Below are 26,127 nucleotides of genomic sequence, written 5' to 3'. Positions count from 1 at the left end.
TATTATGTCTTGTTCCTTCTTTTTTGTGCTCTTGTTTTTTTTTGTTGTTGTTGTGTTGCATCCTATACTTTTGTTATGTTGAGCATTCTGTGTGTTACCGTAGCATCTATTCAGGTTGAAATCAGCAATGACATTGGGAAAGCGACACACAATGATGCAGACTAAAAATAGTAATAATAATTATTATTATTCCTCTGAAACGCATTAAATCAAAAGTAATTTAAAAATGCAAGGTGTAGAAAGTACAGTACATTTCCCACCTCTGTTTATAGGGGAAAGAATTGTCACTGCCCTGTCTCCCAGGCTTGGTGTTGGTGGTTGTAGGTGTGATAAGGTAAGAACTTAACCACCCAAATATCAACTCTTTATTGTTTTCCCTTTATTTGGCATCTACCAGCCTTTCTGTTGTTTTTCTGACATGCCAGTCCATCCAGTACGATCTTTACTTGAGAGGGCATGAAAGGGAAGTCAGTGGTCAGATCATCATGAAATAATGAGGAACTATTTTGTATTATGTAGCGCTTTAATTGGGGGTGAACAAAAAGAATGACTAATGATCATATAATAAACGGGAGGCTGATTCATAGAGTTAATCAGCAAAGACTTACCTCGTTACACTTAGTGGCTGACATTGGTGTACTTGGAAAGAAATTCAGCCTTGGACTTATGGGGGCAAGAGACACCAAAGATCACACAGAGAGGCGGGGGTACACCCTGGACAAGTTGCCTGTTCATCTCAGGGGTGACACATAGAGACGAACAACCGCTCACGCCTACGGGCAATTTAGAGTTATCAGTTGACTTATCATGCTGCATGTCTTTGGACTGTGGGAGGAAGAAGAGTATCCAGAGAGAACCCACACAGACACAAGGAGAACATGCACGCTCTGCACACAAAGGTTCTGCCCCTGCCACAAACTCCTCAGCCTCACAGCCGGCTCAGAGATTCGAACTCAGAAGCTTCTTGCTGTGAGGTGACAGTGCTAACCACTGCGCCACCATGCCGCCAAGGCGCTGTAGTGAAATGGAAACAGAACGGGTGCTCAGGGACACTATGGGGTCTATAGGGTTAAATAAATAAAAATCACTCATTCATATTAAGGAATTTCTCATTAACAATTCACTAATTATTAGGTCATCCCTGTTTTTTCCCACTTTTTTTTATTTATTCTGGAGTACCATATTTGAAAGTGTTACCATGCATGTCTATCCATGAGATTTCAGAAAATAGACTGAGAGGAAAATTTGCCAGTTATAAACCATTTGTGTCATCTCTTTTTGCACTTGTCATGGAGGATTGCCATATAAGGGTTGTAAAATTGAAGCTTGAACTTGACTTAATTGATTAATTATAGTTATGAAAGACATCCTGCTATCTTGGAAGAGAGACAACAAGGTTAATTGTTTTTCCCTCTTCTTTGCTGCTACACAGAAATTAGATTGGTCATGGTTTTGTCAGGTTGGGGGAGCTGTCGTCACAAGCAGCCCTCTCTGATTCGTTTCTGATTCATGCAGAATCTAACTTTGTTGCTACATGTGTTATAACTTGTTCCTTGCATACTGATGGATTTGGGGATTTGAATGTTTGGTTATTCAGCTTCATCTGACAGACAGAGAACACATGAATAAACACCAAGGCCTTGATTCAAGGTGAGTAGAAGGCAGCACCCACTTCACTTGCTTGGTCTCTTTTGTTGAGCAGGGAATCAAAGCCCCAAAAATCCATTTCAAAGGAAAAACATAAGTTCCTGCACACACTTTTCACCACTGCATTGATTTTTGTTAAAAAAAAAAAAAGTTCAGACATTTCCGTTACAAGAACCTTTATAAAGACCCATCAATCATAAAGTGACTGAGGTACAGTAAAGACTTTGACTCTGTAACTTGAGAGAAAATATTTGTTCCTTTTTGGTGGTATTAGGAGGTTTGTGGGGGTGGATGTGTTCTGACAGTTGAGGGCATTTTGAACCAGTGAGCTGCTGCACTATGAAAACAAATGTGTGCGGGAACTGACTTTTTTGGTCCAAGACGCCAACGTACTTGTGAAATAGTGAATTGTTAGCGACTGTTCTGCATCAGTCTCTGTGAGAGGAGAGTGTTTTAATCACACAGCTACTAATTACCTGTTAAAAAACATAGTAACATAATGCAAGCGTCACAGTATGAAAGTAATGATCTATACAATGATTATTTTCGTCATTAATTAATCATTGATTATTTTCTCAATTAATTCATTAATTGTTTTGTCCATAAGTTATCAAAAAATGATGAAAAAAAATCTCAGAGTCCAAAATGACGTCCTCCAATGTCTTGTTTTGTCCACAACTCAAAAAAATTCATTTTTTTTATCAAAGGGGAGGAAAAGAAACAGAAAATATTCATATTTAAGAAGCTGATTATGTCTCTTTTATCTGTAACTCTGATAGAATACAGTTACCTTTCTTGTATCCAGATTACTTAATTCCTTCACGTGTAATCTGTTACTCCCCAAGCCTGATCATAATCATTCAACTGTCATCTATGATGAAGTTTTAATGCTTTTCAAAATGCTGACACTGTTTGCAGGATCTAAGAGAAACTGTCACGCTTCCATGATGACAGAGCTTTTTGAACATTAAAGGCCGTCATGATCAAGAGGTCCAGCCAGTTAACCTTCACTTAACATGAAACATGACATTTTTCTAAACTGAATCGGACTTCACAAGTGGAGAAAAGACAGAACAATATAACTTCATTTTCAACATGCACACAACTGTATTTTTAGATGCCGACCCCTTCTTTTAACCCTACATGTACCTTTCTTCATAAGGGTCAGTGACAGAGTTGCATCCCATGAGCACATTGGTTGTTCAGTTCTTTGCTCTGTGGCACTAAAAATGTAATACCAGCCTCTCTACCTCCAGGCCACTGCATTGCCTTTTTAACACTTAAATAATCATCAACTTTGAAAACAGACTTAATTAACTAATTTGTACCTTTACTTTACCTGCATTCAATTCTCATTAGTGTGGGTTGTTCTGACCCCCACTGCAAGACCCCATTATGAGAGTTTTGTTCCCCCGTGTGCCCTAAGCAGCAGCACTTTAACAGGAGACACTTAGTTCCACTCTGTTTGCCTGGAGCCGTCCAAACTGTTTGAATAAATACACTGGCTTATTAAAATGTATGCGCTCTCTACAAAAGCATCCCGTTTCTTCACTGCTATACATTTATCATGATGTCGGTTTATAGTTCTGTAGCTCACTGGGTCATAATTAAGCTCAGGTTGTTGTTTTTTTTTTATTTTGGGAAAGCAAATACTCGGGATCTGTGTTCACTGATCTCGTGCCTCCTGGCTGAGCTTTTGTTTGGTAAAAAAAATGAAGGTTTGAGAAAGGAAGATGGGATTAAACAGCAGTTTTTTTCTTTTATTTCCCCAATCTAATGAGAAAAAGCCGGCCAGATATAGATGATGTACAATAATTTGAAGTCTTTGCACAGCAGTTTGCTACTTAAAATATAACATGGGTCTTTTTCAGCCTGGACCCTGTTCTCCCATATTTCTGTCTAAATGACTAATAGGGACAACAATTTTTGAAATTGGTCCGGTACTGACGGTGGTGAAAAGTACAAGTACTGTTGCATTGGTAAAATATTACTTAATTACAAGTAAAAGTGAGTAAAGTAACTGATGTTAGAAATATATATTAGTAAAAGTACAAAGTATTTGTTGCAAAAGCTACTCAGATTATTAGTTGAGATGCAATTACTGCCATGATTATTGATTCAATATCCCTGAATACACTTTTAATTGGGTAAATTCTTGATGGCAATTATCGATTAATGATTAATCCTTAACATACTTACTCCAAATGTGTGTTTTGTTTTCCGTCATTGTTCTTTATTGGCCTGTTTGTGGTCAGATCACTTTATTCGTTGCTAAAATGCAGATGAAAGGTTTGGATATTAATTCAAATTGTGTGCAGTACTCAACTATGATATTAAAAGTAACTAAACAGATTACATCCCGCAATGCATTCTTAAGTACAAGTAAAAGTACAGACTTGAAAATCTACTCAGAAAAGTACAAGTACCCCCCCAAAAATTACTTAATTACAGTAATTTGAGTATTTGTAGTTAGTTACTTCCACCCCTGAGTACAGAGGGAGAGCACTGCAGCCAGCAGAAGTGAAACTAAGCTACAGCCTCATTTTGTTTTACCAAAAACAGCTGTTTCATTGCTTTGGCCAAACTCCATTTTCTACTGAAAGAGTAATTTTATCATTGTTTAAAATTCAACAGGCACAAAATGAAACTCCGAATATCTCATCTTTCCACTCCTCCAGCAATCACCAACTCTGGTGGTTTGGTTGAAATAAGGGTTTTATTCACCGTGTTAGATGTGAAAATATTCTGGCTTTGCACGCTGCTTCTCTCATGTCCAACCTCCCTCCGGCTCGTCTCCTGATACTTTTACATTTAACTCCGCAAATAAAGGGTTTAGTTTGACCAAATCAGAGGTGCTGATTGTTGTAACAGTGGAAAGATGAGCCAAGATGCTTTTGGTGAGTCTTATTTTGTTTTTTGCCCCCATTTGTTCCCTTTCGAATTGTGTCATGAATTACACAAATGATGTTTGTCAGTTTAAAACTAAATATTACAAGTTAAGAAATTCACAGTTTATGTTAGGTTGTAGTTAAGTTTTGTGTGTAACCACTCAGTGAACTACATGTCTTGCCTTGCACAATATATGCCACCAACACCAATTTCGCTGTCCCTTCTAACATCATCTTACCTGAAGTGTTTCATACAGACACTCCTAGTCTTTTTATCAGCCGGGAAGAGAAAGAACGAGTGAGACTATATTCAGGTATTAAACAACCAGGCATCATAGCTTCAGCAGCTAAGGTAGTTTTTGGAGGGAGAAAGTCACTTAAATCACCTCTGGGTGTGTTGTTTGTCTAATTACCTATCTTTAGTCTTATACTTTAACAGTTTTGTGAACATTTTTTGACTTGTATAATTATCTATCATTATTGTACTGACTTGTATAATTATCTGTTATAAATCTCTGTTGGTTGCATCCTGCAGTTGTGGTTGTGGCGGCACTTTCCCGAACTCTTCCAGTTTTGTGTGAGTTTGCAGCATGAAGAGTAAATGTGAAAGCTCGATCTGTTGAGTGTATCCACATGGTTCACTTATGACCTGAGCGAAAAGGTTCAAATTCTTCCCAAAGGAGTTAACGGGAGCTGTCTGTGGAGCTCAGAGTATCAGATAGAAGCTGCTGAAATAGAGAAGATTGATTTGTGGTTTTATTAAAACCTCTTGGGCTTGAGGTTCAATTCCATCATGTAATAACAGACTGATGGGACTGTGAGCACCAGAAATGTGTCAAAAGTGCAGGTCTGGTCTCATGCTATTTTATTTTAGTTTAGCTTTTGATTTATTCTCAATACAAAAGCGAGAATCTTCAGCACTGAGAGCTTTTTTAACGCTCAAACACAAACAGATGCTGGGTGGACGAGGACGATGACTCATTCTGGATACAGTCTGTCAACTCAGCTGTCTCACTGAATGGTGGGCTGCACGTCGTGTTCAATATCACAGTATTGACTTGCCATGTTATTCCACTCTATCCACAGTGATTTATTGGAAGGTGCCTCAGTTGTGTTCAGTCTTACAGGCTTGTAAATAAACAGCTTAGCCTTCATCCGAGAAGCAACACGCTCACGTCAGAGAGAGCCAGCTGTGCTCAGTTTTACAGCCCACAGCTGACTCGTTCCAGCAACACAGAAGCCATGTTTGACTCAGAATGACAAGCTGATTAGCTGCATAGCTTATGAGGCTCAAATGGTGCCGCATTTAGTCCCTTGTTCTCTGTCAAGTCCAAGTGTTTTGATACGTGGTTTCTTTAAGCATTTCTTTCTGGAGTCACTGCTGTGGACGCAATCAGAGATTTCCAGAGGTGGGAGCCAGTCACACATGTGCAAGTCTCAAGCAAGTCCCAGGTTACTGTGGTGGGAATCGAGCAAGTCAAGTCGAGTCGAGCTAAAATGACACATTCACGCACCTTCCTTTGTGGGTTTTGTAGTAAAATGAATGAAGCTGAACGTTGTGGTGGTCACTTCTCTGATTTTTGCCACACACCGAGACTATACACTCTACGTAGATTCACTGGGCATTCACCAGAAGTGGATCAAGAATATCAACCAAAAGGAGGTCTGTGGTCTGTTTTTTCCCCATTTCCTCATCATCCATTCCTGGCTATTGTAACAACCAACATCTAACTACTATGTAAAATCTGAAGAATGTCAATATTGCCATTTTAAAAGGTACCATCATCAGTTCCTGAGGGCCACTGTCAAATGTCATCAATCCAATTATCCATGCTGTCAGCAGACAACAGCAGACACGTTGTGGTGAAGACCCGAGTAATCATTTTAACAGAAACCATGAGAAAATCTTCAGAGTTCTGCAAATCTCGACCAGCAAAGACAGAGAGTGACACTGCAACGTGACACCACAGTAATGGTGGCACTGCTAGATGGCGGAGCACACAAAGTGGTCGCTAGATTTGTCTATAAAAAAAACACCAGACATTTAATTTCTAAAAAATCAAGTTTCAAGATGTCTGTCTCAATCTATATCAAGTCTAGTTAGTAAAGCAAGTCTCATGTACTCAGTCCCTCACCTCTGGAGATTTCCGATTGTTGCTGATGTTTAAAAGTTGCAGATTGTGCTGACTGATTTTGTAGACAGCCTCAGTCATAAAAATGAAAAGGGAAAAATGAAAAGAAGTAAACAATTACAATGTCTGATTCTAGCAGCACAGAGGCTTTTTTTTTGACAGCTCACGTACAATAATAGAAAGTTTAAATGTATATTTTCTATGTATATTGAAAAGTTTTGCAAAAGGAGAAGCTAAAACAGCAGTGGAATATCAATGTTGTAATAACTTTTTTCTTTATGTCTTTTTTCGCCAGACTTCTTTATAAGTTTTCAAATACACAAGATTTCTGGTATTTTCTCCGAGAGCACTTGTTATGGGCAGGTTCAGAGGTTTCACATTACGGTAGTGCTGACTGATTGTGTGTACTGTCTCAATGATTTAAGCTGAACGGAATAAAATGAAAATGCTGAAACAATTACAGCAGGCTGTCATCTGATAAGACCTGTCAATGTCTTCCAACAAAATTAGATTTAGAGTTGTAGCGAAGAGACGTAATGCAGGAGCAGACAGCAGATGATTAGGTGATATTGCCTTGGGGAGCTGTCTGGAATGATCTAACACAGAAAGCTACACTGTAAAAAGTAAAAAATAAAGGCTTTGGTGCTGGAGAAGTTCAGAGAGTTCACTTTAAAAACCTTTGAAAAGGCTGCGTGAATCCTGAAGGTACTCACTGAACATTAAGAACACCTCAGTGATTCTGGAGATCACACAGGGGAATTCTCAAAAGTTTCTTCAAGTTTTCAAAAACTCTGCATGGTATCTTTAAAGGTTAGGTGTGCAGCCTTTATGAGCTTTTTTAGGCAGAAATGGAATGCAGTATTCATTGGTGTATAATCACCAGAAAATAAAACAGGAGAGTTGGTTGAAATCTGCTATATCAACCTTAGATGCCACTAAATACTACACACTGGTCCTTTAAGTACCTTTGGAACAACTTTGGATTTCATAGTTCCACAATATTGGCTTCAAATATGGATAGTGGAGAAAACAGAAACAATATTATAATTCAAGATGAAAATGCATCATCAGGCATTTACTTGACTCTGCACAACATAAACTGACACAGCAAAATTCATTCACATTGTCCCTGCAAGGGAAGAAAGAATCCATTGATGGACAAACCTGCTCATTCAGTATATTCATTTAGTGAGCTGACCTCATTTTTTGGGCACATATTGTTGCTGAACCTCGACCTGAGCAACTGAAGCAACCCCAGATCATAACACTGCCCCCACAGGCTTGTATGGTAGGCACTAAGCATGATGGGAGCATCACTTCATCCGCCTCTCTTCTTACCCTGATGCACCCATCACTCTGAAACAGGGTAAATCTGGACTCATCAGACCACATGACCTTTTCCCATCGCTCCAGAGTCCAATCCCTATGCTCCCTAGCAAATTGGCTATCCTTCCAAATTTAATAATGCATTCTTAACCCAATTTTAGTAGTTTGAGCAATCTCCTTAGTTTTTTGCTTGATGTAGGCCAATAATTTGACCCTTCAAAAACAGAGTAACATCTTTTCTTCGACCACAGCTAAAGTTTAAGAAATGAGAAGCTAATCACTGCATCATTTAGGGTTAAATAACTTGTTGTCAGCTGAAACATATTAATCACTGCAGTAATTATCCAACAGAGGACTCTTACCTATTTGCTTAGTTAAATCCAGGTGGGGACCGTTTTTTTTTTTTTTTGGTCAGACAGTTTCCTTCATGGAAAAATGGATATGAGCAGGAGATTATATGAAATGTGTAAAATGTGAGACGAGGCTAATGCACTAGAAGAAGCTTCTGTTTTTTGATGCTGCAGTTCCCTTGTTCCCTCAAGTGTAAGCGCTGTCAAGACGGTTTACACACTGGTGTCAGAGTTCACCAAAGTTCAGCTTTACTCAAATTAACTTCGCCTCAGGAAGCAAATTCACATTACAAACACTGTGGTTTGGGGTTTTAAATATTTATAAGCTAAAGTTAAATGTATCCTTCTAGTAACTGTTGACTTTTCAGTATTAATCAAGATCAAGAAATTTCCTGAATCAGATGCTGTGAGTGCCTAAACACTGGACAGTTTAATACTGCTTTAGTTGAGATTTGAAACAAATTTTGTCGATATGTCCATTATACCATGATCTAAATGTGTTCGCTGCTGCTGCAGATTAGTACAATATTAAGATAACTTGTAGGTGACGGGGTTGCAGTGAAAATTATGTGTATCAGTAATGACTAAATACACGTGACTTTGACTTCATTTCTCTGATCCCTCCCTCTCTCGTTGACATGTACTAACAGCTGTCTGCTGATGATTAAGTACACTTCACTCTTTCTGTCTCTGTCTCTGTCTGTCTCCTTCACTCTCTCTCAACCCTCTCTGCTCTGTCAAGTATCTGTCTGACAGATCAATGATGATTGATGACATTTGACTCTGTCTCGGCCTCTGTCTGTCTCCTTTTCTCTTTCTCCCTTATTCCTCTTTCCCACACAGACAACGTTCTCCTTTCAAACAATATCTAATTCATATTTAATGACCGAGTGCATTTAGCTCCATCTTCACCTCTTTCTCTCAGCGGGAACTCTACCTCTCTGCCATCACTTCAGGGAGTGCAGAGAACCAGCAGCATCACTTTTGTCATTTATTTATGCCTTTCTACCTCCTCCTCTTCTCCCTTTAGAATTAATTAGGTGTTATCACCTATATTTTCTGGTTCTTTCTCATTTGCAGGTGTAGATTTGGTTCTGGGTCTGAGATACGATAACCAACAAAAAACTATGACATCACTGTACCAGTTAAGAGACCTAGAAAAAAGCGGTTACTGGCAGTTCATGAGGCATAAACTGGGATACAGTGAACAGTTTGTTCCCAGAGAGCAAAGCAGACAGTGGAGAAGAGGCTGCATGCTGTTAAAAGATATCAGAGTAGAATTGTCCCTGAATAAAACATTGGGGGGGGGGAGTTTAAGAATTAACAAAAGACACACTCTACAGGGAAAAAGATGAATTTCTCATAACCAGCTGACAGCTAGATGAAAGGAGACTCAGCAACCTCAAATAGAATATATCAATATCAGTTTTTAAGTATCTTATTCTATTAAAAATAGATAATAGATAGATAATACTTTTGAAAGTGTGTGCATTAGACTGTCATTACACTGTCATAACTATGCCATGAAACCTGCCATGAACATACAGGGATGCTTTTGAATGTTTATTATGGTTGTCATTAAGTGTCATTCAGTCAATTATGTTATTTTTTTTATGCATTAAAAAAGCCAATAATACCCATATCATGACAACTTGTCATTACAGTAATTAAGCCAATAATGTCTTTGTTATGACAACTTGAAATTAACCAAGATAACAAAAACCTGTTTATCAGACTTAAAGAAACTGTTCAGTTATATGTTATAATATTACATTATACTGTCATATGTGGTTGCTTTTGACATTATAGTGAGACCATTATAATTTTGTCATCTTTTGTCATTCAGAATGTCATCAAGACAGGATATGTTGTCTTGGTTAATGTCCAATTGTCACAGCAAAGACATTTCATACAATATCAACTTTGTATTGAAGTGACATAAATGACCAAATAACACTTAATGACAACAGTCATAAACATTGATAACTGCCATGTTTATAACAGGTGTCACGACATGGTTATGACAATGTAATGGCGGTCTTATGCACACCTCTTCAAATAAAATGTGATAAAAAAAGTCAAAATTTTTGCCTCCTCATCCTCTCCTTTATCCACCATCGCCACAACTTCATCTGACTCTGTACTCCTCCTCCTTCAGGCAGGACTTCCTCTTCTGACACCCAACATCTGGTGTCGTTGGGCAGCCTGTTAGACGACCAACACTGGCACCACGTCGCCATAGAGCATCACAGCACTCATCTCAACCTCACCGTGGACAAAAGCACACTGTGGGTGCAGATCCCTCCAAGATTCACCCACTGGGACCACAACCAGGTGTGTTTGTGTCTGTGTAGTTTCACACGAACAGAAAAAGTTGTAGTCACACTTGCTCAAATTGTATATTTTTTGTATTTATTTTTTTTACGTGTTATGTGTTATGCTTATGTTTTTCTCTGCGCAGATGAGTGTGGGAGCAGACCTGGGCCTCGGCTCGCGGAGGTCAGGCGGGTCGCACAGAAATTTTCACGGCTGTTTGGAAAACCTTGTTTACAACGGCGTGAGTCTGGTGGACCTCGCTAAACAGAGAGACCAGCGGGTCACTGTGAAGGTAAACTGACTCACACGGTGCTAATGGAAAGTGTGTTTGTGTGTGTGGGTTTGTGGATCCACAATTTGAGAGCTTGTAAAAGGACAGGAATAATGATTTTGCTCATAAATTAGATTTCAAACCGTTTGAGTCAATTATCAATAATAATCAAATAATATACACAATGAGCACAGTCTGAGACATTTAGCACATATGGTTCCATAACCACAGACAGAATAAGAACTCAGATATTTTACTGAAGTAAAAGTAGTAATACCACCAAGTATTAGCATCATAATATACTGAAGCTACCAAAAGTAAATGTACACTTTGTGCAGAATATAATTAATATATATTCAAATTAAAACAACTGAAAAGACACATTGAAAATGGCAAGTTAACACCATGAGTCTCTAACAGTATGAACATAAACAAGTTAGCAGCTGTTGCCTTTTCTTTTGTGGAGATTTAGCAATTTAAATGCCAGGGCTCGCCTCCCTGCATGTAAATCCAAAACAAGTTCCCACTGCATCCTGCACTTTGTGCTGCACAAGATGATTGCAGTTGGTTTAAAGAAATGCAAACAATGTTTTTTCTCCTACAGCAGAATGATACTGTCTGTAACCAGACCTTTGTCCAGCACTGTGACTATGTATATGACCAATACAGGGCTAATTTGAACTACTTTATACTCAGCTGGGTAGTTAAATCTATAAAAATATAATCATTTATTTGTTGATTATATTTTGTATTAATAATCTGAAGTATAAGGTAGCATGAAGTGAAATTACTCATCCTAAAACTTCATGGAAAATACTGAATTTTGATTGGCTGGCAGGTTTCCTATGAAAAAAATTCTATAACAAACATCCAGTCATTGGTTAAACCGTAGTGCTAAATTACTGCAGATGTTACTGCATATTAATATACTGGTAACCATAGCAACAACATTTGTGCTTGATGCTGCATCACTAAATCAGCTAATAATGCAAATGGCATTAAACAGGCTCAAACTGAATACAAACAAATTATCCATGTGCAAAAGCAGAAGCAGAAGCCTCCTCCTTATGCATTATTTTGTGCATCAGGATCCCTTGGAGCAGTGTTTCTCAGACGTTTTACACTGCATACCACCTCAGAAAATACTGAGCTCTGCAAGTACCACCTTACTGGTTTGCCCCGTTTGGTGTTAGCAGGTGCTGTGGACACTTCACTGGAGTGTTTTTAAGTAGCCATTAGTCTTTGTGCTATGTTCACTGTCACGCTCTTCATGTTCAACTTTCCTACTTAAAATATTCTCCATCTGATCTGCACTTCTCTTCACGCCACAATTTTAGTTTTCTTATATTTATTTCATTTTCATTCACAATTTTGCAGTATTTTGATCATATTATATGTTATAAATTAATTATTTCATTTTAAAAAAATATTTCCGGCATTCCTCTGTGTACCACTAAATGGAGCTCACGTACCACCAGTACATGTACCACATTTTGAGAATATTTATATTTTCCTTTATCAACCATCGTCGCTGTATCCTGATCAAAACTAATACACTGATAAAGTGTGAGTGCAAATGGCTAAGATAAGTACGTACTTTTCTGAATTTTTTTCTCAGAAAAAGCAACATTTTATCTTAAAGTGCACTTAATTAAAATTGTAAGAAGTAAGGAAAGTATCTCCTCACTTAGATCACTTTAAGTGTAAATGAGAGGGCATGTTCGTGTCTCTCTAACTGCCTGAGTGTGTGTTTGTGTGTACGCATGTGTGTGCACCCCTCAGTCTGCGTTTCTGTATATCGTTTTAACTGCCCCACAAAGAGCTTTTAGATTTGATCAAGTGTCTGTGTGTTGCGTACCCCTCTGAAAATAGAAAGCCAGCAGGGACCGTGAGATGTAGCATATCACTGTTGGTGCTTTGGCAGTGGACTCACTGCAATTACCACCTCTCAGAACTATGAGTCTGCATACAGAGACGACCAACTGCTCCTTAATCACACTTTTATTTCTCCTCTCCTCTCATTTTCTGTCTCTCACCTCGTCTGCTCACCCATACTTCCTCCGTGACCTTAGAAAGCTGCTGGGTGACATTGGTGCCTTCAGTTTTGGTCTGCTTGTGCTTATTCTAAGCCTGGCTATTATCATTATGGTAATAAGCTGGTGCTCTTTAAGGAGACTTGCTGATGAGATCTCTGTGCATCAGGGCGCTGCCACGCAGGCTTGGAAATGAATTCATATTCATTCGTTATCGTGTTTTCCCTCTTTGGCTGTAATAATTCCTCTCTTGCCATATCTCCCCCTCCTCTCCTCTTCTCCACCCTTCTCAGGGTAATGTGACCTTTTCTTGTGTTGAACCCGTTTTCGTCGCCATGACGTTCACCAGCTCCCAGAGCTTCCTCTGGTTGCCAGGAGCGACAGAGCCATCATCGGCGGGCGCATCGGTGGGGCTTCAGTTTCGGACATGGGACAAGGCGGGGCTGTTGCTGACCTTTGATCTCCCGAAGCAAGGGGGGACTGTCTGGCTGTACCTGAGCAAAGCCAGGCTCCATCTACAGATCCACAAGCCTGCCAGGGCGCCGCTGGAGCTGACTGCAGGTCAGTCTGATGCCTAACCTCCGACTTTGACTTTTGAAGTGTCTCCACGTGTGTAGCTGAATCTCATCCAGGTCCAGATAACATTCAAAAATTCACACAACAGATGCAACATAGCAGGATTGACTTGAATTTGTAGTAATATAACCCAGAATGAACAGGAATACTTTTACTTTGAATGATGTTATTGGTCTTTTTGCAGGAAGCTGAACACTTTGTGACAGACAAAAACAAATTGTCAGTAACAGAACTGTTTTTTGTGTTGTCAGTGGTGGTGCAACTGCAGTAAGTACATTACTCAAGTACAGAATTTAAGTACAAATTTGAAATACCTGTGCTTTACTTGAGTATTTCCATTTTATGCTACATAATACTCCTCTACATCCAAGAGGCACTTCAAACTCCACTACATTTTTCTTACAGCTTTAGTTACTAGTTACTTTTCAGTTTATAGTTACTCACAGGACAGCCACGCTACAAACATGTAATGATCTCATAGAATATGATGCATTGCTATAGATTAAACTAACCAACAGTATATAAAATAATTCAATTGAGCTCAACCATAAACATCTACAGCAGTCAAATGCAACATGTACATTAATGCAGCAGTAATATTCAAACAGTAATATCATGTATAATAGTAAAACACTGACAGGAAACATTTGACGGTACAATAAATACTTTAAGTATGTTTTGCTGATAATGCTTATACTTTTAAAGGATCTTAAAACTTCTTCCACCAGAGTGTTTGAGACAGATTGAATTCTTACCAGTTTCAACAGCATTGTTTAGTTCAGTTCAACCTCTGACCTCCCAGTGACACAAGACAACCACCGAGAATCAATAAGTGAATGACTGGAATTCTAATCTAAACCTTCATGAAATTAAAATGAAGACAGTCAATATATGTGGCTCTTTGTGTGCAGTATACTTTATGTGTGTGTGTGTGTGTGTGTGTGTGTGTGTGTGTGTGTGTGTGTGTGTGTGTGTGTGTGTGTGTGTGTGTGTCCGCAGGTTCAGCCCTGAATGACGGTCAGTGGCACTCTGTGGAGCTGATCTCCAGACGAGGGCATCTGACTGTCGCTGTGGACGGAGATGAAGGAGCCTCAGCACACGCCAGCCCCTCATTTCTTATTACCACAGAAAGTCAACTTTTCTTTGGTGGTAGGAGAGTGTTAAACAGATGAACACATGCAGAGACAAGCATTATTCAGACAGGCTCATTGTGATTTCCTCTTTGTTATTTGATTGGATAGCTGATGTTGTTTCCTTTCCTGCGCAGGATGCCCTGCTGACAGGAGCGGTCAGGAGTGTATGAATCCCTTCAAGACTTTCCAGGGCTGCATGCGTCTGCTGATAGTGGACAACCAGCCGGTGGACTTGATCATGGTGCAGCGGAGGCTGATGGGAAACTATAGTCACTTGCAGATTGACATGTGCGGCATCATTGACAGGTCAGACCTAAAAGCACCATTTGTTTGATGAAATTTATCCAGGGAAGCTCAGGTTAAACTTCTATCAGAGGTGTGGACTGGTGTCACATGACTCAAGTCAGACTTGAGTCACAAGTGTGATGACTTTAGGCTGTAAAATCTATTGAATTAAAAATACTTGATAGTTTCCCCCAAACCTAAAAATTACAAAGTTTGTTATTTGAAAAATGTGCCATAAATCAATTAATTACCCTTCTTTTCCCAAATCAACTACTAATCATGCCTTGAAAGTCACCACTTAATACCCCACAATCCCCACATTTTTTTTTTTTAAATCAATCTAACAACATCCAATCAAGTTGCAGGAGAGGTCATTGTTTATGTTTTCTTTTGTGAGTTATTTCCTGTTTTATTTTTAAGTCCTTGTCTCTTTTATGAGATTTTATTTCCTGTCTTTGTCCTTTTTCCGCCCTTTTTGAATACTATTTCTTTCATTTGTGCCTGATTAGTTCCCTAGTTGATTAGTCCTTGTGTGTTTCTGTTTCTGTGTAAGTTCGTCGTCGCACTTCTGCATCTATTCCCCATGTCTCTTCCTGTGTTCCTGCCCTGTTCCCAGTTATATTTTGGACTATTCTTTGTTATTTTCGGGATATTCTTGTTTGGAATTATTTATTGGACCTGCTTGATTTTTTGTGGATTCCTTTTGTGTTTTGTTTCCAGTGAGTTTACCATTTCTAAGTTACTGTTTGTCCTGTGTTTTTTTTTTTTTTTGCATTTTTAGGTCCACCTTAAACTAAACTTTGACAATAACATTATGTTACTGAACTCCAGCTGTAAAAGAAAAATACACCAAAGCTAATTTTGTTGGTGTACAAAAACTACAAAGTTGAAAACTACAAATTGCCGTATGCAAAACATGCAGACCAAAAATTACAGATGAAGGCCACACTCCAACTTCGTTCAACATTTGAAGTTGCTCAAAGGACAGTAAATCAAGGCTAATATTAACCTGTAAATTAATGAGGCTGGAAGCTTGTTAAGGATTTGCAACCCAAAGTTTATGACTTGCGACTTGACTTGGTACTTGAGTCAAAAGACGTGCGACTTATTTTTGATTTGCACCACTGACGTGGCACCTCCGTCTGCTCTGCCATATGCTAAATTTAGTTTTACCTTTATTTATCCAGGAAAGCTTTGTTTGACACATATTATTTTTCGTAATTCCAAATTGTGTGTTATTTTCAGTTAAGAGGATGGGATGATGTTAAATTGTTTGATTTTGTTGTCTTTCTTTTCTTTGTAAACCCTATTAATCTCCCTCTGAAGGCTTTGTGACTGGTTTCCTGAAATGGGGTTACGTATGGATTATTAGACAGCAGTGAATTGGATATAGAGGGGTTTATGGCAGCAGTGTTCCCGTCTCAATGTTTCCCAAAATATTTCCTCCAGTTATTGGTTTGTCTGTCTAGTGTCATAAGAGGAGCAGCTTCTTTACTCTGAGCTGAAATGTGGTTGTGCTTTCTTTGTTTCTTCAAAATAAGATTTATTTGCAAGAAGCGGTGGATACATACTGTATAGACTATAACAGAGAGAACAGACACACACAGACACTAAACATTTAGAGTTGGCTGGCACTGTGCCTCACTGTGTGATTGAATTTGGAAAAATTCAGGGGTATTTTGTTCCGAGCCAGTGTCAGTGTGGATAGAGAGTATTGGCAGGTTTTCCTATTTGCTCGGTTTAGTGTCTGCTTCTGCTTTTTATATTGTTGCCAGATGATGATCATCATTATTACCATCAGCTTGTGTTGATTGTTTTTTATGTTCTGGACCAGTGCTCTTTCCTACCATACCCACGGGCAAAACCACTTTTAAAGTTTGTTCTATACTGTGAATGAATTCAAAGAGTGTTGCCTGAACTCAAGTCAGATAGTCCAAATGTCTTAAAGGGATCATTTTAGATTATTTGAAGAGGGGTTAAATTAAGTGGCAGGGAAGCAGCAATATTACTGTGTAGGATGCTAAAGCAATATACTGCTGTGGACAGAGTCAGCAGCAAGGCAGTAGCGGTATTTTCACTGCTTCACCTTGCCATTAAACAGTCTTTTCAGACAGAAAACTGCTGTTATCTCAGGCCAAATATTGCTCTCTCCACAACAAACAGACCCCAGTGGAAAAATCAGTAATTTCACCTTACATAACACAGAAGTTTCTGGTCTACCACTGCCTCGATTGGTTAGTTCTTTTGTGTTATTATGTGACTTTAGTGTTTTAAATGGTTAGTCTGGAGTCAAGTCACACAATAAGAGACAAACAGATCAAGGCAGCGGTAGCTCAGCAACTCCCATGTTCTGCGAGGTAAAGTTACTGATTTTGCTAAACGAGTCTGGATGAGCGACAAGTAGCGATATTAGGCTCGTGTAGTTGCGGTTTCTCTTCAGAAAAATCTGTCTGACAGCAAGGTAAAACAGTAAATATATTCTAAATATAGCATACACTTAAACTAATATTGATTTTCGTTTCGACAGGCTTTGTTTTAAGTGGCTAAAATACATTTTGCCGCTGGCTCTGTCCACAGCAGTTCACAGCTTAGCTTCCCTGCTGGTACTCCTCCCTGCCTCCCCAAACTTGGGGCACATCAACTGCCATCCACTGTAGGTAATAAGCTCACTATTACAAACCCACTTCAAATAATCCAAACTATCCCTTTAATGTTGAGATTTACTAAAACCACTTAAACAAGTTTGGCTTCTGGTGCATTTTAATTTTGTGCAGTTGCAGCTTACAAAAATTATGTTCCCTTGCTTTTGATGCACATTATTTTTTAAAGATATTAGAATAGATATGTAAGTAAAGCTCTGTCCAACTATTCCAGTTATTGAACACTAAAAAATCCATTTACATCCTCGGACAGAATCAATAATGTGGCCATTTCTGTATCATTAAATACTCGAGAAACTGCCATCTAATGTGTGTCTTTTGTCTGTCTGTGCTGCACAAAATGTCAAGTCTAGCTCCGCTGTGTCAGTTTAATGTTGTGTGTGAGCAGTAACACACAGCTCTCAGAACATGGCATTAGACCTTTTTCCAAATCATTACAGCCCACTGGTATGTGGCGTACATATTATCCTCTGAGCAGCTTTTGTTTCAGTAAAATGTCAGCTTGAAAAATTGATTTGCACTCCTCCAACCCCTCACCTCCAACCCACAGTGTACTTTCCTGAAATAAGTGCTGCTTCACTGGTCATATGCACAGTGGATTTATCAGTAGAAAGACACATGTTTTGTGCATATTTGCAGATAAGCAAGACAAGAATGGATTGCCAGTTTATAATGCTTACATTTAAAGGTACAAAGTAGTGGAGTCTATATGCTACACCTGCCTCCATCCCAACTTTTAGATAAAAAGTAAAGAAATTTGTGCTAAAAAGCAAACGCTACCGTCTGACAAGCCTGCTGAGTAAGACTTTTTCTAACAGTGAATTTCCCACTGACTAAAAGATTAAAAATACATGCTGCTCTCTTTCTCTTTCAGTCTCTGTGCAGCCACAATTCGCTGACCTCATTTCCCTTTCCAAATATGTTTACCCGGTCGCTGCGGAGCTCCATTCATCCAAACCTTCATCCCCTTTGTTGCGCCCTTCCTCCTTCCCCTCCTCCGATGCGTCTCTCACCCTGAATTCCTCTTCCTGGATTTCTCTCCCTCTCTCTACAACGTCTCCATCATTTTGTCACTGTTTCCAGTGTCCTTCCCCTTTTCTTTCTTTCCCTCCTCCTCCTTTTTCTTGTTTTGCTACCACCCCCAACTCAGTCCTGACATGAGGCTGACACAGAGACGGAAACAAAGTCCCAGTTAACAGCAGTGGAGTTTCCTCAAGCGTGTTTCACTATGTGTTTGGATGCCACAGTCTGTGATAAACCTCACCAGGATTATTTTCAAATGAAATTAGCAGAGTTCCCACAAACACACTGCTAGAACAGAGAAAAAAACAGCTTCTCTCACAGAGGGTGAGAAAAATATTCACCTGAATGTGTAAGCACTGTTTACGGAGCTTTGTTCCACTCAGTGTTGTCAGAAAGAGGTTGTGCAGATGACAGGAACTTTGCAGCCATTATTGGTGTGGGGATACACACACTTCACACTGCTTCACACACATATTCACTCTTGGGGACTCAGTTCTGTGCTCTAATGCACCGTGACAGCTGTTTGAGGGAAGGAAAGAAGAACGAGAGGAGGAGCTTTTCTGATTTGTCTTCTTTTTCTGTCTCATCTTAAGGATAAGAATGTAATTTTATCATTTTTATTATTTTATATTGTATTAATGATAAATATGATAAGCTATTATATTTAAATGTATATTATATCAAGAAAATTCCTTATAAAGGGTAAAAGCAAGTGTAAAAGAAAAGTCGCCCACACCTTTGTGCCATATTCTGTAAATTAATTTAAAAACATATGAAAGAACCATCATAATGGGTGACACGCTTTCATTATGGCAATAAATGAGCCAGAAACAAGCAGTAGTTAGATACTGAGCGCAGTCAAGAGTAAAGGTGTTTAGGTTAGGGTGGTGAAATAAATTTACTTTCATCTTCAGTGATCTGGGTCCAGGTACCAGGACGTTTTTGTTATTTTATCATCAGGAAAACCTTATCCTAATCATAACTGTTTTCCCTCTTTACATTTAAATCTAAAGTTAGCCTGAAGCTTAACCTTAGACATACACTTGATGAGAGTGTGTCTAATTTGTTTAATTCCTTTGATAAATTTAATATTTATTGTATTGTATCATTGTATCAGGCCAAAAACATTTTGGCATGTCTTGATGCGTGGTTGACCAGTGCTACATGCTTTTTTATACAGTCTTGTCTCTTTCCAATGTCGCAATGTTATCAAAAAAAGCAACGTTATCAAAAAAAGCAACGTTATTTTTTGTATCTGCCCTGCAATTCGGATCCACTCCAAAGTTTAATGGGTTCATCTTTGCCCATGCTACACCCTTTCTCCAAGTTTAGTGAAAATCAGGTCAGTAGTTTTTCCATAATCCATCTGATATGCAGAATAAAAACAGCACAGAAAATATAAACACCTTGATGGAGGTAATAAACAATATGGAAATGTAAAAGATGGTCATTCACGATGGTGGAAGAAGTACTCTGATCTTTTACTAATGTATTGTAAATTATCATGATTTGATGAAAAATGTAAATATAAAATGCTGTTGTCTGTCAGTGTCTGGTCAGTCTTGGTGAGATTCAGACATTCAGGGGAAAGGTGAGAAAGTGAGAAAAACAAATGTATTATTTTGTAATTTGTTCCCATGCATGCTGTAATCTTAGTCAGTGCTCCTCTGGCAGCAGTGTAGTGGTGAATGAAAAGCAGAGATGAGCACTTCCCCCAGCATTGAGCCATTTAAAATGAGCAAATATCAGTTATAATTTCAATTACTAAGTTTAGTCTCCACATGCACACATATGTCTGTGCCCTACGCATACACAAGGCAAATTATCACTGCCAAATTATCACTCCTAAAAGCTCACTTGGTCTGGAATCCTCAGAAAACAGAAAAAAAAGAAGGAGAAAATGGTCAGTTCTCCAAGTCGCTTAAAAGTACAAATAATTGCAGCAACACTGTTATACAGAAAACTCTTGAAGGAGGATGTCTAAATATTTTTCACCTAACCATACTACATTAAAATTTAACCAAAATACACTCCAAAAGCATAATAAATCATGTTTTGTTTAAAGCAAACAAAACAAAGTAGCAAATTAAATTAACAAAGCAGCATTGGCAAACAATCTTGCATGTCTGTTATAGTTTGCATAATCTCTCATGAACGCCTTATACCAGACCCACTCAATATAGCGACCTACCAGAAAACTTGCATGTAGACAGGTACGCTCTCAGCAGTCACAGCAATCAACACGGTCAAATTCCCTCACATTCTGATCTGGCTTTTGACAACGCCTACATATAATGGCGACAGGGCGTTTGGGGGCCTGAAGACTGCCTGTAAAGCTAATATACTCTGTGTCAGCTGGTTAAGCTGCTCCTGTTGTTTCTGCAACGTGTGTTTTAACTTTGACATATCTGGGTTACTTGAGTTCTTGGAGGCCACATTAGCATCATTACACATATTTAAAGTACCAGAAGTGCTCATTATGCAGAACGGTCAATTTCAGTTCATGGTGTTTATTATATTATTGGAAGATAACAATGATGTGTTAATGTGTGCATCACTTTACTGAAGCAAAGTACAAATACTTCCAAACTGTGCAAACTTGCCATTATAATACAGGGAAAGGTTAAGTGGAGTTTTCTGTCTAAATGTTTGTTTTTCTGCCTCTCAGGTGTTCTCTGAGTCACTGTGAACATGGAGGCAGCTGCAGTCAATCTTGGAGCACCTTCCACTGTAACTGCTCCGGCACCGGCTACAGCGGCGCCACCTGTCACAGCTGTAAGGGCGGGAAGCTTTGTCTGTCATTGTTGTTTAAAGGTCACCCACGCACCCACACACACACACACACACACACACACACACACTATGGACTCTGCGAGGAAACAACCTGCTGCTTTTAACTTGAGGTCCCTGCTGACATTGTGGTGGCAGGAGGTCAGGCTGAGATCAAACCTCTTACTGGTAATCGTCACTGTGTGAGAGGCTGAGAGGTCTCAGTCCAGAGGACACTGGTCAACACAAGAAAAGAGTGGGAGAATTAAAGGAGGAGTAGAAACAAAGAAGGAAAGTAAAGACAGCTTGAAAGGTTAAAAAAAGACAAATAGTCAAATAATAAAGCATATGATATGGCTGTACGTTTTTTATTTAAACCCTCTGTTCTGAAATTCCCCAAAAAGCCTACCTTGGCAAATCAGTCAAGCGATCAGACCACCAGAACCTGACCTACAATAAATCAGAGCAACAAAACGTGACCAACAACCAATCAGAGCAAGGAACCATGACCTAAGAACAATGAACAATGTGTGTCGTAGTACTGACAACACATGAAAGTCAGCAACAGAATATGCATTCATGTTTGATCAGAAAATTAATTTGTCAGCACTCACTAATAAGTTTTTTTTGTTGTTGTTTTTTAATGTTGTTGCAGAGCAAAAGTTTCAGTTTAAAATTTTCCTCAGTATTTCTCAGACAAATGCTGTGTGATGTTAAAAGTGTTGATGACTTTGTTTTTCTATTTTGTGCCTCAGTTTCATGAGTCTGCTGCGTTGTGCTTGAAATGCGTGATTTTTCAAATCTGGGCCGGTGACGCTCCTCTGTCCATCATTGTATTAAACCTACTCCATGTTAAATAAAGGGCTGTGATTGGCCCGACAAGTACCAGGACAGGTTGAAATCTGTCTGAATGGGATAGTGGCCAGACGTGAGCTGAAACACGAGCTTACAGATTCTTCTTTTTCCTATATATGTAGCTACATAGTGACCACTTCAGCTACGTTATGGTGGCATAAAAATTAGAAAGGCATTTAAAAATAGTTTGGTAGCAGAATACACCTGCTTTAAAAATATATAAACAAATGCATATTGTTTATAAAATAAACAAATAAATGCATTTTACTTAGTATTCTGCATAGTTCTCTGTACATTGTGTTTTCTGAGAGGGAGAGGTCTATGTGGTCTATGTGGATCTGTTGTAGGGGAAATATTTCTCTCTTCATCTCTATTGTGAACAAAATAATAAACGTTTTCAACCAATAGTAGACAAATGTAGGGATAACCTAAATATAAATGACTGTGATGTTGTTGTTATGATGATGATGATGATGATGATGATGATGATGATGCATCTCTCTTTCTCTCTCCTCAGCAATATACGAGCAGTCCTGTGAGGCGTACAAACACAAAGGCAACACGTCGGGGTATTATTACATTGATGTGGATGGCAGCGGACCCATCAGACCACAGCTAATATACTGCAACATGACAGGTAGCTGACACACACACACACACACACACACACATACACACACATCAAAACACACCATGCAGGCACCCTCATGTCCACTCCCTCCCTCTCGCTCTTTCATCCCGCCTCTATTTCTGTCTGTCTGTCCTGCTGAGTAAAACATCTTCAAGGTGAATTTCACACAAACAAACAGAAAAAAAAAAATGTTTCCTTCTCTTTCTCCACCAGAGGATAAAACGTGGATGGTAATCCAGCACAATAACACAGAGCTGACCAGAGTCCGACCGTTGCCGGGAAAGAATCAGCACTCGGCTCACTTTGAATACGCATCCGAAGAGGAACAGCTGGTGGCCATCATTAGCCAATCAGAGCACTGCGAACAGGAGCTGACCTACCACTGTAGGAAGTCACGCCTCCTCAACACACCGGGTAAAACCTGTTGACATTCTGCGAGATTATTTAAAACTCTGAATATGGAAAAGGAGGTTGAAGTTGAATATGTGAGCAGGAACTCGGAGCGACTGATGACAAACTTGGATGATAAACAGTGAAGGCTGCTGCTGCACAGTCTGTGTCGCTGATGAAACAGTCCACTACAAATAATGATTTTACACATAATGTTCAGTTCACTCCCTATGGGGAATATTATTAAGCCTTTGAAAACAGTTGTATAATGTGTTCTGGAGCTTTGTAGGGAACCCTCTGGAGTCAAAATGAGTGAGCTATTGAGTTGTACTCTAGGAAATGTAGGAACCAGTGCTTTTGAAGCTTGACTTGTACTAGAGACCAAAACTCAGGATCTCTCAGCCTCTGCTCTCCTGCATTGTTCTACTACTTTTTTTTGTCTATCTCTAGCAAGTAGGGATGTGATGATCCAATACTCAGTATTGTTTTGATACTGGTCAAGGCTCAACGAAGGAAAAAGCAAAGCAGCCATTTCAGCATTCATGCAGTTTATTTTAGTTTTATTTTGAATGTCTGAATGGTGCTGAGTCTGACCAATCAAAAATGCTGTTAGTTACAGTGACCATGATGTTTCTGGATAGCTAGTTGTGGAAGAGAGTGAGAAAAAGCAGTATTGCATTGTTATCAGTACCTGCAGACACACAAGGTTGCAGTATTGGTATTGGACATGGAAAAGTGGTATCAAGCCGTCCCTACTTTCAAGTCCTGCCACTTTACAAGATTGCAGTACAAAATTTATAGAGTGTACCTAAATAAATAATTCTATTTTCACTCAGTTGCTAGTTTATTAGGTAGACCTCACTAAAACTGAAGAAGTCTAAAACAGCAGTCCCTCAATAAATCATTCCTTCACAATGGATGTACAACACAATTTGTCATGCCATTAAACTGTATTGCATTATACAGAGAGGTGTTTCTGTTGTTTATAGGATGGAAAAATAATACAAACACTTCTCAGCATAACACAGTAATATTCGACAGTACGACAAAGTTCAGGACTGTTGTTTTAGACTGTATTAGTTTTAGCTACATGTTCAAAATAAACTGGTATGTAAGTGTATATTTTATTGTGGTTTTACATTTTCCAATTAGTAATGGCAGATTTTGTCAAATAATAAAAAAAAAAACTTGTGTGAGGGAGGAGAAGCAGATGTGTTTTTAAGTATGCAAAAATCATATTTGACACATGGAAAAAAAGAGTATTTTTCAGTAGGCATTAAGGTGAGAAGATAATGATTGAATTTTGATTTTTTGGATGAACTATCCATTTAACCAAACCTGCTGTCAGAAGGCTTGTCAGCCTAATTAGGTGCATGATGTATAAATATGGGTGTGGTTGCTATTGTTCAGCCATTCTGAACTCATAAAGACTGATTTTCTTTGGTGAGAATCTTTAATTATTAAATTTGAAGTTTATATTAGAGTTGCAGTTTAGATTAGGCATTTTGCAGTTGTGGATAAACTTAGTGAAATCCTCCAGTGTATGACTATACAGTGTTCTGACAAATGAAAAATACATATGTGTGTGTTGCAGACGGCCCTCCACTCAGCTGGTGGGTTGGGGGTCCAGGTGTAGGACAGGTGCAGACTTACTGGGGCGGAGCTCCACCAGGCAGCCACCAGTGTGCCTGCGGCCTGCAGGACAGCTGCGTGGACCCCAAACACCAGTGCAACTGTGATGCTGACCGCACTGAATGGTACTGTATGGTCTATCCTCATATCAACAAGACAAGAACATAATGAATTTCGCTTCAAAAAATTTGACTCGTTTAATCTATAGCAGATAATAATGATAATGAAACTACTTCTTATGCTCTGTTTTCTCTTTCTAATCTGTCTTCTTTTGCTTGTGATAAAATTTTTTCTGTTCTCTTTCACTTTGTCCTTTCCCCACTCTCCAGGGCCAACGACTCAGGCCTGCTGACCCACAAGGAGACCCTCCCCATCAGATCTCTGGTGCTGGGTGATGTCCACAGGCCCGGCTCAGAAAGTGCCTACAGGGTGGGGCATCTACATTGCCATGGAGACAGTAAGTCCAGTCCAAAGCCCACAGTGTCACCTGGACACGATGCAAGTGTGTGTGTCATGTCTCAATATAATACAGACAGAGCATTAGAAATATTTGATCTGTAAAAGACTGCAATGATTTCAAAGTTGAATAACAAACTCATTCCTTTGCTCTTTGTTGTAATTTTAAAGAGAATAAGAGGTTTTCATAATTTGCAGAAAACGTCTGGAACGCCGCATTTTTCGACAAGGAGACATCCTACCTCCACTTTCCCACATTCCACGGAGAGCTGAGCGCAGACATCTCCTTCCTGTTCAAAACCACCTCATCCTCTGGGGTCTTCCTGGAAAACTTGGGCATCAAAGACTTCATACGGATCGAACTCAGCTGTAAGTAAAACCTTTCAGGTTAGATGTCTAATCCGGACCTCGCTTAGATGTGAGCAGAATGGATCATCCTGGGAATTAAAGTTTCATCCGCACTGAACTCAGCTGGAGGTGACGGTCCTGCCTGAGACTCCACTTTACTTCTCAACCGTAAAAATATATACTCTTTTACATCGCCATTTATTTTCCCTCCTCTGGGAAATCACTGCAGTGATATTTCTCCCACCTGCTGTGATACATTTCCTTTATAACCACTGGAGTTTATAGTTCTCTGTCTCATCTTACTTCAACACTTTATGGCAGTTCACATGGTGTGTGCTCTTGATAGTATATCGTTTTTTTATCTGTTTGCCAAAGAAATCTATTCCACCATTGTAGTGCAGCTGGT

The 26,127-nt window shown here is 39.1% G+C and overlaps 1 protein-coding gene across 1 annotated transcript in view; it reads left to right on the top strand.

Moving 5' to 3' along the window:
* LOC146315687 (contactin-associated protein-like 4) overlaps positions 1-26,127 on the top strand; it is a 78,943-nt gene that overhangs the window by 27,082 nt on the left and 25,734 nt on the right. Inside the window, exons 6-16 of the mRNA XM_084736561.1 lie at positions 10,502-10,677; positions 10,805-10,951; positions 13,257-13,524; positions 14,539-14,688; positions 14,807-14,978; positions 21,309-21,415; positions 22,782-22,901; positions 23,109-23,309; positions 24,880-25,042; positions 25,247-25,374; positions 25,572-25,742. Coding sequence (XP_084592687.1) covers positions 10,502-10,677; positions 10,805-10,951; positions 13,257-13,524; positions 14,539-14,688; positions 14,807-14,978; positions 21,309-21,415; positions 22,782-22,901; positions 23,109-23,309; positions 24,880-25,042; positions 25,247-25,374; positions 25,572-25,742 — 1,803 coding nt within the window. The remainder of the gene's footprint in view (positions 1-10,501; positions 10,678-10,804; positions 10,952-13,256; positions 13,525-14,538; positions 14,689-14,806; positions 14,979-21,308; positions 21,416-22,781; positions 22,902-23,108; positions 23,310-24,879; positions 25,043-25,246; positions 25,375-25,571; positions 25,743-26,127) is intronic.

This window comes from Lutjanus erythropterus, chromosome 14 (genome assembly GCF_056507025.1).
Source record: "Lutjanus erythropterus isolate fLutEry1 chromosome 14, fLutEry1.hap2, whole genome shotgun sequence".
Lineage (NCBI taxonomy): Eukaryota > Metazoa > Chordata > Actinopteri > Lutjaniformes > Lutjanidae > Lutjanus > Lutjanus erythropterus.
Note: the sequence above shows the minus strand (reverse complement) of the source record. Positions and strands in the feature narration are given on the sequence as shown.